General features: G+C 45.3%; 1 protein-coding gene across 1 annotated transcript; it reads right to left on the reverse strand.

Annotated features, from left to right (window-relative positions):
- Positions 1–351: 351 nt before the first annotated feature.
- LOC135825824 (alpha-(1,3)-fucosyltransferase 10-like) lies at positions 352–13,851 on the reverse strand. Its single transcript, XM_065338454.1, has 2 exons — positions 12,562–13,851; positions 352–1,509 (listed from the first exon to the last, which is right to left on the reverse strand). The coding sequence occupies exons 1-2, from the start codon at positions 13,799–13,801 to the stop codon at positions 1,478–1,480; spliced, it is 1,272 nt and encodes a 423-aa protein (XP_065194526.1). The 5' UTR covers positions 13,802–13,851; the 3' UTR covers positions 352–1,477.
- Positions 13,852–15,287: the final 1,436 nt, after the last annotated feature.

The raw sequence follows: 15,287 nt of genomic DNA on the forward strand, positions 1-15,287 counted from the left end.
TGTGTGAAGTCGGCCAGAGATCCCGTTTGGTGGAGGTGCCGTGGATTACTTTTAATGTTAGTACATTGTAATCGGTGAAATGGCCGTCAACACGTGAAGAGGCTTCAAAGCTATACTACAGTGTATGCATTGTGTGTTCACTGCATGCCTGCATTAGGGGAAGAAGTCCGAAGAACCCATGGAATATTCTACCCTTTGTGCTTCTTTACGGTTCTGCCGATTCCAATACTTTTGGGAGCAGAATCTGCCAATGCTTAGAGCATTATGCGCCAAGCGTAACCCAACCCAACCCAACCCTTCACTAAAAGATATGGCCATTTACAAACTCCCAAGAGCCACAACCAAAACGAGTAAGGTTTGAGAAAGCGTTGCTATTTGCAAAGGAAACGAACAGTTCATGATGCACATCTATTAAAGTCTATCAATGCAGGATAAGAACTAGTGCGTACTTTAGTAAGCATCAACAGCAACGTTTACAGGGAAAAGTGGAGGAAAAAAGTCAAGAGAAATCGACAAGGATTTTAGTATCTGTGGTGGTCTGGCGGAGCAAATACAGCAGGGTCAAGGGTTTTGAACATTGAAGTACTATTGCGAGCACATCAATTTTGAATTGGTCATAGGTATCATGTCCGATGCTCGTTTTCACAATCTCTTTCCTTACTTCTTGTGGATCCTTGCCACGGTGAAAAAGATGCCAACCACGGACTCGTGCCCAGGAGCATGATTACTTGCCCAGGTTGATGATGCCGCAAACAGAGTCACGAATGCCGTTGAGAATAATACACTGAAAGCTCGATCCGCTTAGCTGCACAGAATTCTCGACGATGCCGCAGATACTGTTGAAGAGGGTCTTGTAGTAGGTGCAGACAGGCGAATCAGCGTTGGCAGAAACTGCATTCGACTGGCCAACCATAGCGCCATGAGGTAGGTTATTGGCCAGGTACTCAGCATATGCCTTCATAGCAACTTCATTTTGCGCATTTCCTTGCTCATGTGCTGGCCATGGCGCAGCATTGATGACAGCCACACAGACCACCAGAGTAAAGAAGAGGACTTGGACGTACTTCATCTTGAAAATCAAGTTTGGGAGGCGAAAGAAGCTTACAGGAATTAGGAACTGAATCACCGTTATGCCCCAGCAGTTAAACATCAGCTTCCTTTATACCCATGGCTGGCCATCTCCCTGCCATTGTGCCGCCATGGCAACAGCTAAGATATTACCGAAGATTATTGGGTTGTTCACAGTTTAGTGTGAGGTCCAGGCGGCATAGTACGATGAATGGGCAATCTTTTGCCAACCGTCCAGTTGTTAGCTCGAGCCTAAAAAAACACTAGTGGATGGTTGGACCACTTGCGCACGTGTCCAGGCTGGGGTGTCAACCTGGATGCTCTCTGCCAGTCAGTACAAGACTAGCACAGCCAGCCTTCCTTGATACTGTGATCGTCATCACCTTCATCACTAGCTCTGTGCTGAGGGCTAGGTCACTGTTCCACTTTGTGTTGCCTGTTCTGTCCAAAGCACGGAAGTAAAGAAAGCACATTAGTGGGTACTGGTCTTGAGGCCTGGGACAGGTGACGCAGTGAGCAACCCATTCAGGACAATACCGGTAATTCTTAATTTCTTTATACCACATACTGTGTGCATTCGCATTGTACTTTGTCAATCGGCTCCCACCTGTGGATTTCCGTGTACCTATTGAGCTGAGTCGTCAGATGCGAAAAGGCACATACAGTAAAACCTGTGAAGGCGACCACTTGGATAAGGCGACCACCTGCACCAGGGGACCACTTCAACCAGGACCAAGTGATGCTACCTCCAGTCAACTGACCCTGGATAAGAAGACCACCTGTACACAGCAACCACGTTTCGAAGGTTCCTTGAGCGGTCGTCCTAGACAGGTTTCACTGTATCTTGGTCAGCTAGATGTGCAGGTGAGAAAAACCCTTTGAATGTTTATGTCACGTGGTCGTTTTAACCAATAATAATTATTATTGTATGTGCCATGATCATGCGGATACGCGTTGAGTCAATACTTCACAATGCACTGCTGCCTGATGGACTCCCATCACCCACCAAGCTGACACCACCAGGTCCTTGCTCTACGTACATGTACGTATAAACCGACCATATTCTACCACTAACTTACTAGGATAGTCAACAGCTCATGCAGCAAGGGATCTAATACAATGGCATTCAGGGAGTCGTACCCAAACTACATGATTGTAGTTTGAGCACGACTCCCTGAATGCCATGTACAAGTAGTTCAAGCAAGAGAACGGTTCTCCAAACTACGGTACTCAAGTGCCGCTTTGTCGGCCGAGTTTCACACGACCTTGGCACTGTTGTCTGGGGTGCTCAACACTCTTGCATACATGTAGTAGTAGTAGTAGTAGTAGTAGTAGTAGTAGCTGCTGGAATGGCAGTCACCACGTGTAGAGGCTTCACGTTTTTACTACAGACAGTACATGCATGGTGTGTTCCCGGCATGCCTGCATTTTTTATACTAATGATGGGAAGAGGGGACATCCCGCTGGAATATTCTGCCCTTTGCGTTTGTTTTCAGTCTGCGGATTCCAATACTTTTTGGAGCAGAATCTGCCAATTCTTAGAGCATTGTGTGCCAAGAGTAACTCAACCCTTCACTAAAAGGTATGGCCATTTACAAACTGCCAACAGCCATAGCCAAAAATAGCAAGGTTTGTGAAAGCGCTGCTTGGATCCATACAAAGACTGGATCCAGGTGGATTCAGTTTTTGAATTTTTCAAATTGTTGCTATGCTATTGCTATGCTGTGACGTAGCACTTTCAAGCCCTATAGTCAAGAGTAAGCGACATAGATGTAGTATCTGTGGTGATCTGGTGGAGCAAATACATAGATGTAGTATCTGTGGTGATCTGGTGGAGCAAATACATAGATGTAGTATCTGTGGTGATCTGGTGGAGCAAATACAGCAGGGTCAAGCGTGTGTAAATTGAAGCATTGGGAGCACAACATTTTTTGAATTGGTAATACATGTAGATGTCATGTCCATGCTAATTCCCACAATCTTGTTCCTTTAATACTTCCTTGTCAATCCTTGCCACGATGTTAAAGATACCCACCACGGACTCGTACCCAGGACAGCAAGATGAGCGTGATTACTTGCCCGCCTTGCTGATGCCACAGACGGAGTCACGAATTCCCTTGAGAATCAGACACTGAAAGTTCACTTGGCCAATATTCAAAGAATGCTGCACGATGCCGCATACGCGGTTGGAGAGGTCCTTGTAGTAGGTGCAGGCAGCGTTGGTATCTTCTAGGCTTTCCATAATACCAAATCTGTAAAAGAAGTGATGAGCAATAGGTGAGCACAGAAAAAGATAAAGACATTATCTAGGGCAGAGCTCTGCCCTTGAACATATGATTGTAAGCATGTTTGGTTTCGGTTCTATTATTTCAGTTCGTTGCCTCAACAGTACAAAGTACAAAATTAATATCAAGAGGGACGAACGAAAAAAGAAAGTAAAACAGAGCAGAAAGGAAGATGCAACTGGGCAAGCGAAAAGAGAAAGTAAAACAGATGTAAACATGAAAAGTGTGCCAGAGATAAGCTTCTAAAGAATACGATGTGACGCTACATATTCAACGGAATTCCGCTGCAATGAAACCAATGCTCGTAGAACTGTTTGTGCAGTTTTTTTGCTTAAATTCGCTTAACCTAGTCAAGGAGGTGATCTTAGGGGGCAGACAATTCCGGAGGGTGCTGTATCTATGGAAGTGGAATAGACACCTACATACAGCTCTCACCACGGAGCATGATGAAGGTGATGGCAATCACAGGATTTAGGACGGCTGTGATAGTCTTGAACTGACTGGCAGAGAGCATCCACGTAACTAAGTCGTTGACACCTTCGCCAGGACACATGCGCAAGGGGTCCAACCATCCACTAGTGTTTTTAGGCTCGAGTTAACACCTGGAGGGTTGGCGAAAGACTGCCCATTCATAGCACCATGCCGCCTGGACCTCACACTAAACGAACCCAATACAGGATTATCTTCGGGCATGCCTTAGGTGTTGCAATTGCGGAGCAATGACAGAGAGATGGCCAGCCATGGGTAGCTGTTGTTGAACTGCTGGAGCATAACGGTGATTCAGTCCTGTAAGCTTCTTTCGCCTCCCAAACTTTGATCGTCAAGATGAAGTGCGTCCAAGTCCTCTTCGTCACTCTAGTGGTCTGTGTGGCTGTACATACCTTAGCTACTGTGCCCATGTATCTGTCACCTGACCGAGAACATGCGCAAAATGAAGTTGCTATGAAGGCTTATGCTGAGCACCTGGCCAATAACCTACCTCATGCCGCTATGTTTGGCCAGTCACGTGCAGTGCCACTTGGTCGGCCAAGTTTCACACGACCTTGGTACTGTTAATAGTGTTGTCTGGGGTACAAGCTTCAAAATCACTCAAACTTCCAAAGGCTGGCGGAGACGAACCTGTCACATTTCGTAAACTTTTCAATGCACGACCTGTTCACCACAATCTCCGTGTTAGCGCCACTGACGGGCACGCCCTGCGTCCCTGAAATATCTCGAGTTATTTAGTATGAGGTCTAGGAGGCGTGGCGTGCGCGGTCTTGCGCAACCCTCCAGGTGCTACTTTGAGCCTGAAAACACACTGGAAGTTGTTCAGCTGCATGGCAAAATAAACAAAATCACTTTTCCTTAAATGCCACAAACGTGTCAGCGTGATGGCTGATGGCAGAAGGACATCAGAAGTACAATAGATTGCACGTGTTGACTCAACGCGTATCCAAATGATGGCACATAATTATCACTTATCGCTCGTAAAGAAAACCCAACGAGACACCGGTCTATGTCCACAGCCAATCGAATCATCCACCAACAATCATCAAGCAAATACCGAAAGCATATCAGCAGGCGGCTAACCGATATTTCATCCAACCAAGACGCGTTCAGAGAAGTCGCACTGCTATACAACAGTGCACTTAGGAACAGTGCCTTTTCGCATCTGAAAGCTTATAATAGTTACTAGTTTAATAAGTACATGTACATGTGTACGGCAATCAACAGATGGGAGCCTATTGAAAAATACAATATGATTCTACGCCGTATGTGGTATAAAGAAATGGATTGTCCAGAACGGGTTGCTCGCTGCGGAACCTGTTTTAGGCCGCTAGACGAGTATCCGCTAGCATGCTTTCTTTACTTTGGTGCTTTGGACAAAGCAGGCCACTCAACGTGGAACAGAGCCCTACATATAGCTCTCAGCCCAGAGATTAAATGAATTTTTTCTCTTGAACTTATTAAACAGTTGCGAAGCCTCTTTTTCGGGCAAAGGAAACACAATTGATGAAAATGCAATACAAATTTAATGCAATCCAAGAAAACCAGAAAAGGAAAAATGTAACCCAAAAAGCATAAAATTTAATGAAGGTGATCAGAGGAAGACTGCGGTCGTAACTGACTGGCAGAGAGCATCCAGGTTGACACCTTCGCCAGGACACATGCGCAAGTGGTCCAACCATCCACTAGTGTTTTTAGGCTCGAGCTAACACCTGGAAGGTTGGCGAAAGACTGCCCATTCATTGTACCATGCCGCCTGGACCTCACACTAAACAAGTCCAATACAGGATTACCTTCAGGCTTACCTTAGCTGTTGCAATTGCGGAACAATGACAGAGAGATGGCCAGCCATGGGTATAAAGGAAGCTGTTGTTGAACTGCTGGGGTATAACGGTGATTCAGTTCTTAATTCCTGTAAGCTTCTTTCGCCTCCCAAACTTTGAGCGTCAAGATGAAGTGCGTCCAAGTCCTCCTTGTCACTCTGGTGGTCTGTGTGGCTGTCATCAATGCTGTGCCGGAACGTCCACCATATGCCCAAGAAAATGCGCAAAATGAAATTGCTATGAAGGCTTATGCTGAGTACCTGGCCAATAACCTACCTCATGGCGCTATGGTTGGCCAGTCGCATGCAGTGTCTGCCAACGCTGATTCGCCTGTGTGCACCTACTACAAGAACCTCTTCAACCACATCTGCGGCATCGTCGAGAATGCTGTGAAGCTAGGCGGGTTGAGCTTCCAGTGCGTGATTATCAACGGCATTCGTGACTCTGTTTGTGGCATCATCAACCTGGGCAAGTAATCGCGCTCATCTTGCCGTCCTGTGCACGGGTCCATGGTTGGTATCTCTAACAACGTGGCAATGATCGACAAGAAGTAAGGAACAAGATTGTGGGAATTAGCATTGGACATGAGTCACATGACACCTACATGTACATGTATTACCAATTCAAAGAGTGACTGTTATGCTCCCAATGCATCAATGTTCAACACGCTTGACCCTGCTGTAATTGATCGGGCAGATCACCACAGATACTAAACCCTTGTTACTGTCTCTTGATTTTTTTGGAACTTTTTCTTCACTTTTCAAGACCGGTAAACGTTGCTGTTGATGCTTATTAAAGTGCGATAGTTCCCATCCTGGACTGATAGCATTGGACGTGCATCATGAACTGTTCTTTTCCTTTGCAAATAGTAGCGCTTTCACAAAATTATTCGTTTTGGTTGTGGCTTTGGGCGGTTTTGTAAATGGCCGTACAGTACAATCATTTTAATTCATGTTAGTGAGGTGTTGGGTTACTGTCGGCGCACAATGCTCCAATAATAGGCAGATTCTGCTCCAAAGAGTATTGGAATCGGCAGACTGAAAACAAAGGCAAAGGGTAGAATAATCAACCGGTTCTTCCCCTCTTCTTTCTAATAATGCAAGCATGCAGGCCCTTGCAGGGAACACACCATGCATGCACTGTAGTAAAGCTTTGAAGCCTCTACACGTGTTGACGGCCATTTCACCAACTACTGCTATGCAAGTAGCCCTTTCCCAAAGGTGCCCTCTTAATTCGCACTTGGTGCTTTTCGCGTCCCTCAAAATATGCTGAAAAAGTGCTCTCTTTTCAGTGAAAACAGGCAAAAAGTGCTCTTTTTTCAGTGAAGGATAGCCATGATACATGTTCAGATATGACACAAGATGAGAAATGAATACGCGCTCTTCCATTTATGGGTCCACAGAGGGCAAAACAGGAAGTAAAGTTTTAAAAAAACCACTTTTTACAGCATTCTGTACATCGGGTACAAGCTTCACCAACTTGTTGCCCCCCCCCCCCCCCGAAAATGCTGCGTGCCAAGGCCCATCCACATCGAGCACTCGGAAACTGTGACCGCGTGCGTGAGCAAACAGATTTTAGCACTTTTTCAGCTAAAAAAGTTCAAAAAGGGCGATATTCACCAAAAACGCAATAAAGGGCGAAAGAAACGGGCTTTTCCAAAAAGGGCCAAAAGGGTGAAAAAAGGGCAAGCACCTTCGGGAAAGGGCTATATGCAAGACTCTTGAATACCCCAGCCAACAGTGCCCAGCTTGTGTGAAACTTGGCCGAGCAAGCCGTACTTCAGGAAAGTAGTATAAAGAAGCCGGTTCTTGCTTGAAGTACATGACTGTATTACTACATGACTGTATTACTGCATGTACATGTACAATGTACAGGACTTGTAGCCTTGTTCTACTAGTTGAACTATGTCTACTGCATTCAATTTTGACCATAGTAGATGTATGTAATTAAATAATCGAGGAGGAGACAATAGTCGTAAAATGGCAAAAAATAAGATCAGTTGTGCACTCGTAACCCCAGCAGAAAATGAAGAACTAAGTGAATTACATCTGTGGAACGCCGTCACATCAATTGTAATAACTAAAACACACACTTACGTAGCGAATATGGTTTCAGGCAGAATAGGAATACAGCAGCCAGCAAGTACAAAAAAAATGAAGTCTACACCTTTCCTGTGTGTGAATATAGTGTATGTGAGAAAGGTAGTGGAAGATGAATATGTTACTGTGTAGATGAATGGGATGGTGCGTACGTATTATTTGAAGAGTGTGAGCAATACACCGTTTGCATTCTGTTTGCACGAGTACGAATATACATAGCTTCCAACACCTGCAATTGTTTGAAGAAAAGTGCGCAACGAATAACACTAAACCAGAAATCATCAAACACCTTACAAGTTATGACATTCTGGACTGGACGCCAAATGCTTGTACACATTCTTCAAGTAATACGCACGCACCATCACATTCATCTGCCACTACCTTTCTCACATACATGTACACTATAGTTACACACAGGAAAGGTGTGAACTTCATTTTTGTACTTGCTGGCTGCTACAGTCAACTTCGCTAATAAGGACATCGGATATAACGACAATTCGCGAATAACGACATAATTGTCATGCCCAGAGCAAAGTCCCATCCAACTGTTACACATATAATGAGACTTCGGGTATAACGACACTTCGCGAATAAGGACACCTTTTTGATGCCCCGCCGAGTGTCGTTATAAGCGAAGTTGACTGTACATTCCTATTCTACCTCAAACCATAATATTAGCTACATATAAAGTGAAGTGTCGAAAAAGCCTGCAACCACAAAGTATCGTATTTGTTAGACTCGGGTGGAGAGTCAAGAATTTATTTACAATCTCATAATTTGCTAAATCCTATATATAGGATTTTGGTCATATTTTTCAACTCAGAATGGGTGTGGCACGAGCATAGGGAAACGTACATGTACATGTGTGTGACCAATTCTTCCGTATTAGGTCTTAGTAGAGGAGAGTTGAATAAGATAATGTTTTCAAATACTTACATCTAAAGCTCATCTCCTTGCGCAATATTTCTAAGGCCTGTGCCCTATGTTTCGAATCCTACATATAGGATTTGAGATTTTACTAGACCTTGTTTTATCCTTAAAACTGGTAGTTTCATGACGGCATGTGCGATATGTCGTCCTAAAACCACCCTGTGCCACACCTGTAATGTTCTTTTGCACATTCACTGCTTCAGTCGTTTCTATGACACCAGCTTAACAATGCTGTTCAAAGTTCCAATTTTAGCTGAAAATGAGTATTCATGTCCTATGAATCTTACAGCTTCTATGAAAACCATTATGCCGTTATTATGGGTCATGAATGGCTCATGATGACCAATAACAACGGCATACAGGTCACATATTTTCAAATCCTATATATAGGATTTTTGGCCAACAAATTAAGAGATAAGAAAAGAGGACGAAAGACCTACAAGTTACGTCACAATATCCACTAACACCACCAGTTGCTTTACAATCAGCTCATGCGAAAAGATTGCACGACACTGACCAACGGTACTGACGTTCTACACCTACATGTACATGAACGTGTAACTGGCTATTGGCTCTAGCACATCTCCTTATGATGTGCTTCACCTCCTTGTGTTATTTCTATAACTTAGAACCTTCCAAGCTGGAAGGCTGTTGGAGTGCGCATCCAAGATGTGCTAGAGCTGATTGCCAGTTAGGTGTAGAACGTCAGCACCGTTGGTCAGTGTCGTGCAATGTTATCGCATGAGCTGGTTGTAAAGTAACTGGTGGTGTTAGTGGATAGTATGGCGTAACTTGCAGCTCTTCTGTCCTCTTTTCTTCTTTCGGATTTATTGTACTTGTATTTGTACTTATCAAAGTATGCCATCACTGGCGTAGCAGCTAACGAAAAAGCGAAATACATGTACAATGCTTCTTGAGGAAAGGAAAAGGACATATGGATACGAGTTAAGACTTAAGAGTAACTCTCCATCACTGTAACTGGATACAATATACAGTCAGAAAGTGCAATAACTAGGCACAAAACTGACAAGAGTACTGAGACATTCGACGTCCTGACACCTAGCTTCAACACATCTCCGTAGCGCTAACCGACAGCCTTCCAACTTGGAAGGTTCAAGGTTATGGAAATACAAAGAGGGGAAGGCAAGCGCAACGAAAACGAGCAAAAGCTACAGTCCCCCTCTTTGGTATTTCCATATCCTTGAACCTTCCGAGTTGGAAGGCTGTCGGTTAGCGCTACGGAGATGTGTTGAAGCTAGGTGTTAGGACGTCGAATGTCTCAGTACTCTTGTCAGTTTTGTGCCTAGTTATTGCACTTTCTGACTGTATATTGTATCCAGTTACAGTGATGGAGAGTTACTCTTAAGTCTTAACTCGTATCCATATGTCCTTTTCCTTTCCACATTTATTTATGGCTCAACATCCGAGTTTCAAAATGCTTCTTGAAGTTATAATTATAGAGAAGATATTCACTGGTAGAGAGAAGCCGGAAATGGATAAATCTACACACAACGATAACTTCCTTTCTGTTAGAAACAGTAAGGCATGTCTCTACATGTTACTTGTGGCTGAGCTCTAGTTGAAATACTCATGTATGTACTTCGAACTGCTTGTACGTGTTCTGCCACTTTTTTGCCATTGTAGTGGACTTAGGAGAATAAAGTTGAAGACACCACTGCAACTGTACTTATGGTTGATAAATATGTTGGTAAAGACACACCTGTAGCCCTTTCCCAAAGGTGCTCTTTTAATTCGCACTTAGTGCTTTTCGCGTCCCTCAAAATATGCTGAAAAAGTGCTCTTTTTTCAGTGAAAACAGGCAAAAAGTGCTCTTTTTTCAGTGAAGGATAGCCATGATACATGTTCAGATATGAACCCAAGCTGAGAAATGAATACGCGCTCTTCCATTTATGGGTCCACGAAAGGCAAAACAGGAAGTAAAGTTCAAAAAACCCACTTTTTTACAGCATTCTGTACACCGGGTACAAGCTTCACCAACTAACTAACTTGTTGCCCCCCCCCCCCGAAAATGCGGCGTGCCAAGGCCCACCCACATCGAGCACTCGGAAACTGTGACCGCGTGCGTGAGCAAACAGATTTTAGCACTTTTTCAGCTAAAAAAGCTCAAAAGGGCGATATTCACCAAAAAACGCAATAAAGGGCGAAAGAAACGGGCTTTTCCAAAAAGGGCCAAAAAGGGCGAAAAAAGGGGCGAGCACCTTTGGGAAAGGGCTACCACCTGGCTTTAACGACCGCTTTTGCTTGCACCGTGGGGTGGTCGCTTAAACCAGGTTTTACTGTACCAGTATTCTGACGATAGTATCATGTATTAAAAGCCCGTCCTCAAGTCATGTATGATAAGGCCTGTGGAGAATTGATAAATACTTGAGGTACATGTACTGGTATATGTACAGAAAGATCGAGGGAAACAAGCGTGGCATTCACTTCATGACCACAGCTGCACAAGAGGATCGGAGCCTTCCCGGTGTCCGTCCGTAACAGAGGGTCAGCTCATCTACAAACTCTCTGTAAAGTAAAGGCCATAGATTTTCCATGGGTGAAACGTTAACGAGTCTGCTCGATGATTCCTTATCGCGGGTAACGCCAATGCTGTTGTGCAGACCGAGCCTCGGATGCATTCTCTTCTAACCTCCATCTCCACAATCTGTCCTTGACAGGTCTTGATCCTCAATTCTATACACAGTGTGTATAGTAGCTACCAGTATCGGTACAATGAATGTCATGCTTTTCCGCATTGGCATCGCCAACAAGCTCGACTAGCCTTCGCATAAGCCAAATGGAAAGAAGAAATGAAACTCGAGAGAAAAGTCGATTGCTCTGCACACCCACACCGGAGCTCGCGCTTTTCCGCCCACTTGATTTGACACTTGGCAGCACCAAGTTGGAAGTGTCGCTGATAACAATGAATCTTCCAGGTCTGAAGGCCATTGGTTAGCACTGGGGAGTCTCATAACGGTATGGGAGTATACTGTTATGTAATTATGCTACCGTGACCATGCTTAACACGCTATGGTGCAATGCTCAAGGCCACATGGTCATGTCGTGCGATCACTGAATGTCTCAGTAGAGTCAGTACTCCCTGTCAGTTTTGAGTGTCATTTTAGAATTAATAATTACACTACAATAGTGGTTTAACTCGGATGGTGAGCCAATTAAATTTAATTAAATTATGGTGAAAAAAGGAGGACAAAATGTTACTAGTCATAACTCGTAACATGTTGTCCTCCTTTTTTCACAATAGTGGTTCCTAATGAGTGTTGCACGAAAACTAGTTCGAATCATTTTGTTCCATCATTCTTTCTTCTTACATGTCTCTTTCCAATGATGATTGTGAATGAGTTGAACTAGTGCAGTGTGAATGGAAGCGAGCGTGTGACGGTGTGGGCTCTACTCTTAACTGGTTATGAAACTGCAGGAAGCCTCCCCACTTTTACTTACGTCTCTTTAAAAAAAAGTAAATTATCGTGTCCGTTCCCCAAGGGAACTCACGACGGCCGCTAACATCATGTCTCTTTCCACTACAATAATTATCTCATAAACTTCATGTTGAGGTCCGGAGGTTTTTCCATCCTAGCTTCAAGCGTGTGTGAGTGCTGCGACGTCTGCCCCATTTGGGGATAAAATTTGGCATTTGTGGTTTTGCTACAGTCTTCTCACCTCTCCCTTTTGCTACTGGAAGTCTCTCAAGCTTCGCATGGTATGTGCTGGGTGTAGTAGACGAGGGGAGACTCTCAGGGACGGTGGGTGCCTGTGGTATAAGCTTTGCCATTGATCCTTGCGGGGCACACTGTCTCCCAATTGTGCCCTTATAATCGCCGTACGTTTTCTGCACAAGTCTTTCCTTACCGGCTAGCGATTCCCAGCGTTTCACAATCGCACACCACTGGTCGATGTCGTCCTCGCTTTTCGCGCACACGTTCTTGCGGAATTCCTCACTGAGCTCGGGGCTGGTTTTAGCAAGCCCTCTGTAGGCGTGGTAGCGCATGTACTCAGCTTTGGACAGGGACACTCTCTTTATGTACGCAAACGCCTCGGTGAGATTCTGAAATGCTGATAGGTCAATGTAGGAGGTGTTGCTGGGTGCTGCCCGCTCAAATCCTGGTAGCGGACCATGCGACATAACTATGGGTACGCTTGCCACGGTGAGCGCCCGGCTGAACTTCTCCGTTATGTAGTCTTGGCACACGGCATTCTCGACGGCAAAATGAAACAGGTACTGCTTCAGCACTTTGCTTATGGGCACTCCAGCAGTCTCAACATCAGGGACTGGGTCGTAGTTATGAAGGCACCGACCTAGGCTGTGAACCTCAATCTGCTGCAGCATGTATTGCAGAAGCAACTGACGACCGCCGTAGGATCTGCAGTTGCTGACCAGGGCTGAGACGGGAACGGTCAGGTGTCGCTGTTCGTACTCCACTGCAACTGGTTTCAAGTACTGGTCACAGAAGCACTCACCCGGTTGCGACAGGGAAAACTCTATGTCGCTGTATCTGGAGAACGTTCTCAAGAGGTTTATGGAAGACATACTCTCCCAGTGCAACACCGTGTACGGAGCCTCGCCACTCGTGGCCATGTACAGTTGATACGCGTGTGCACGCACTGGAAGTGGAACGGGAAGATGCGGAGAATGGAAATCGACCAAGTCAGCTTGGGCGAACCAAGACTTGTTCGATGTGTACACCAAGTTGACACCATCGCAGCATCCGAAGTGGGACAGTCCATTTTGCGGCGGGTGGGTGACGAAAGGCTCGTGGCGGTACGACAGTATCAGAAACGTTGCACGATGCTTGGTGCAAACTCGCACCGTGTCAGGGTGCTTGCATTTCAACTCGGACACGGAGACAGGCCAAGCGTATGCGGAGCTCTCCCCGTCATTTCCCCACACCTCACTGACAAGAGAACGCTTGAGCCCGTAGGGATTAGCAATCGAAGACGAGGTGAATGTGCTGCCGCCTCTTGGCACTGACCAATAATTCCGATCGGACTGATGTTCCAGCTGGCGGGGAAAGACCAGTGATAAGCAGAACCAGATACCAACAAACAGGAGCAACGTCACACGTTTCCATCTGCACAAGATTAGGCGCATGCTTGCCTTCCGCAGAGCCCAACGCCACGGTTCAGACCGATATTCTTGTCCGGACCTGGTACTGTCGTCACTGATAAAACAATCATACAGTTCTAATAACTTCTATAATTATTTTTACATCTACTCTGTGCTGTACTTTTGTAGCACTTGTTCGACTGCTCGCTTGTGTACCACTTGGTTTGATCCCGCCTCCCAACTGTTTTTGTGTGCATATTTAGTATCAGGATTCAGGATACCTGATATCGGAGGCAGAGTGTGTAATGACCCCGGCCCCGTCAATGTCGTAGAGTCGCAGCCTAGCCTGTATGGTTGTTCACCGGTCAGTGTTCACGAAGCGCCTCTTCCACAGTCCCAGTCAAATGCCCTTGGAATAAGTGGTTGCGTTGGAGGGGTTCCGCACTTCCGACTTGACGCTGCATATCATGGACACGTACAATGCATCACTATGTACATCTAGATGTCATTGTGCAAACAAGGCCGGTCTAGGCAGCTCGAGGTAGCGGGTAAGACTAAGAGTGCTCAATGCACGAACGTAGAATCTACGGAGCAGCATACACACACACACAACATAGGCGAAAGGCTATGCAGCTGTAACTTTTCAAAGTAACCACCGTAGAATCCCGCACAAGGACATTTCGGTGCATGGGCTTATACGAGAACATTGGCTTATACGGCGACACCAAGTTGTGCTATTGAAATGTACCAGGGAAGTCGTAGTGATAAGTACATTGCTGAAAACCACTGTGCAAACAAAAACAACCGATGATTGTGCTGAAATGTACGAAAAAAAGCTATAATGTGCATGACTACGTACCTGGTATGGCCAAGAGTCCATAATTTATGGACTCCCCGTATGACCTAGGCCCATGGGCTTGTACGATGAAGCTTTGTGACGTTCGAACAAACCCTGGGCTTAGGGCGCGCTCACACTGCGACCATGAGTACGCGTCCATGCGTCAGCAAAACGCAGAAACGTGGCAGTCATGCTCACACTAGGCCTCGTACACGCGTAGACGTGAAGTTGTCACACAAACTTTACGAATTGCAGTTCGTATCCAAAAGAGTTCGTGCGTTTCCTAATAAAGTTGTGGCCCGTTTTGGATGTAATTTTTCGCATGTTGCATGTTGGAGGAAGTGCCTCGTGGCTCGTATTTAATTCTTGAAGTCGACGAAAATAATTCATACAATCAGGTAGGTTTGGACTCTTGAGGGACTGCCGCTGACAGCCAAGCGCTTTCGCTTTCCTGACCTCGTGGTCAGAGCAAGTGCCAGTGCAGTGGAAATTCCGGTAGTGGTTTCTTTCGTCTGTTGCCGAGAAGAGAACTGTATTTTCCGATGATATGTAACTGAAATGTCTTGAGGTATGGCATTCCATCATCGCAGAAAAGTAGAGAAAGATGATTTCCCAAACCGAAAAGCCAGGCCAAGCTGCCATCGTATTGAACGAGTACACTGTAGAAATTTATTAATGCGATTAATAGTATAA

Source organism: Sycon ciliatum, chromosome 10, assembly GCF_964019385.1.
Source record: "Sycon ciliatum chromosome 10, ocSycCili1.1, whole genome shotgun sequence".
NCBI lineage: Eukaryota > Metazoa > Porifera > Calcarea > Leucosolenida > Sycettidae > Sycon > Sycon ciliatum.

Coding starts and splice junctions, on each gene's coding strand:
- LOC135825824 (XM_065338454.1), bottom strand. CDS start 13,801: ATGCGCCTAATCTTGTGCAGATGGAAACGTGTGACGTTGCTCCTGTTT. Junction 1,510..12,561: donor ACGCTGGGAATCGCTAGCCG/GTAAGGAAAGAC, acceptor TGCTTTGGACAG/AACAGGCAACACAAAGTGGA.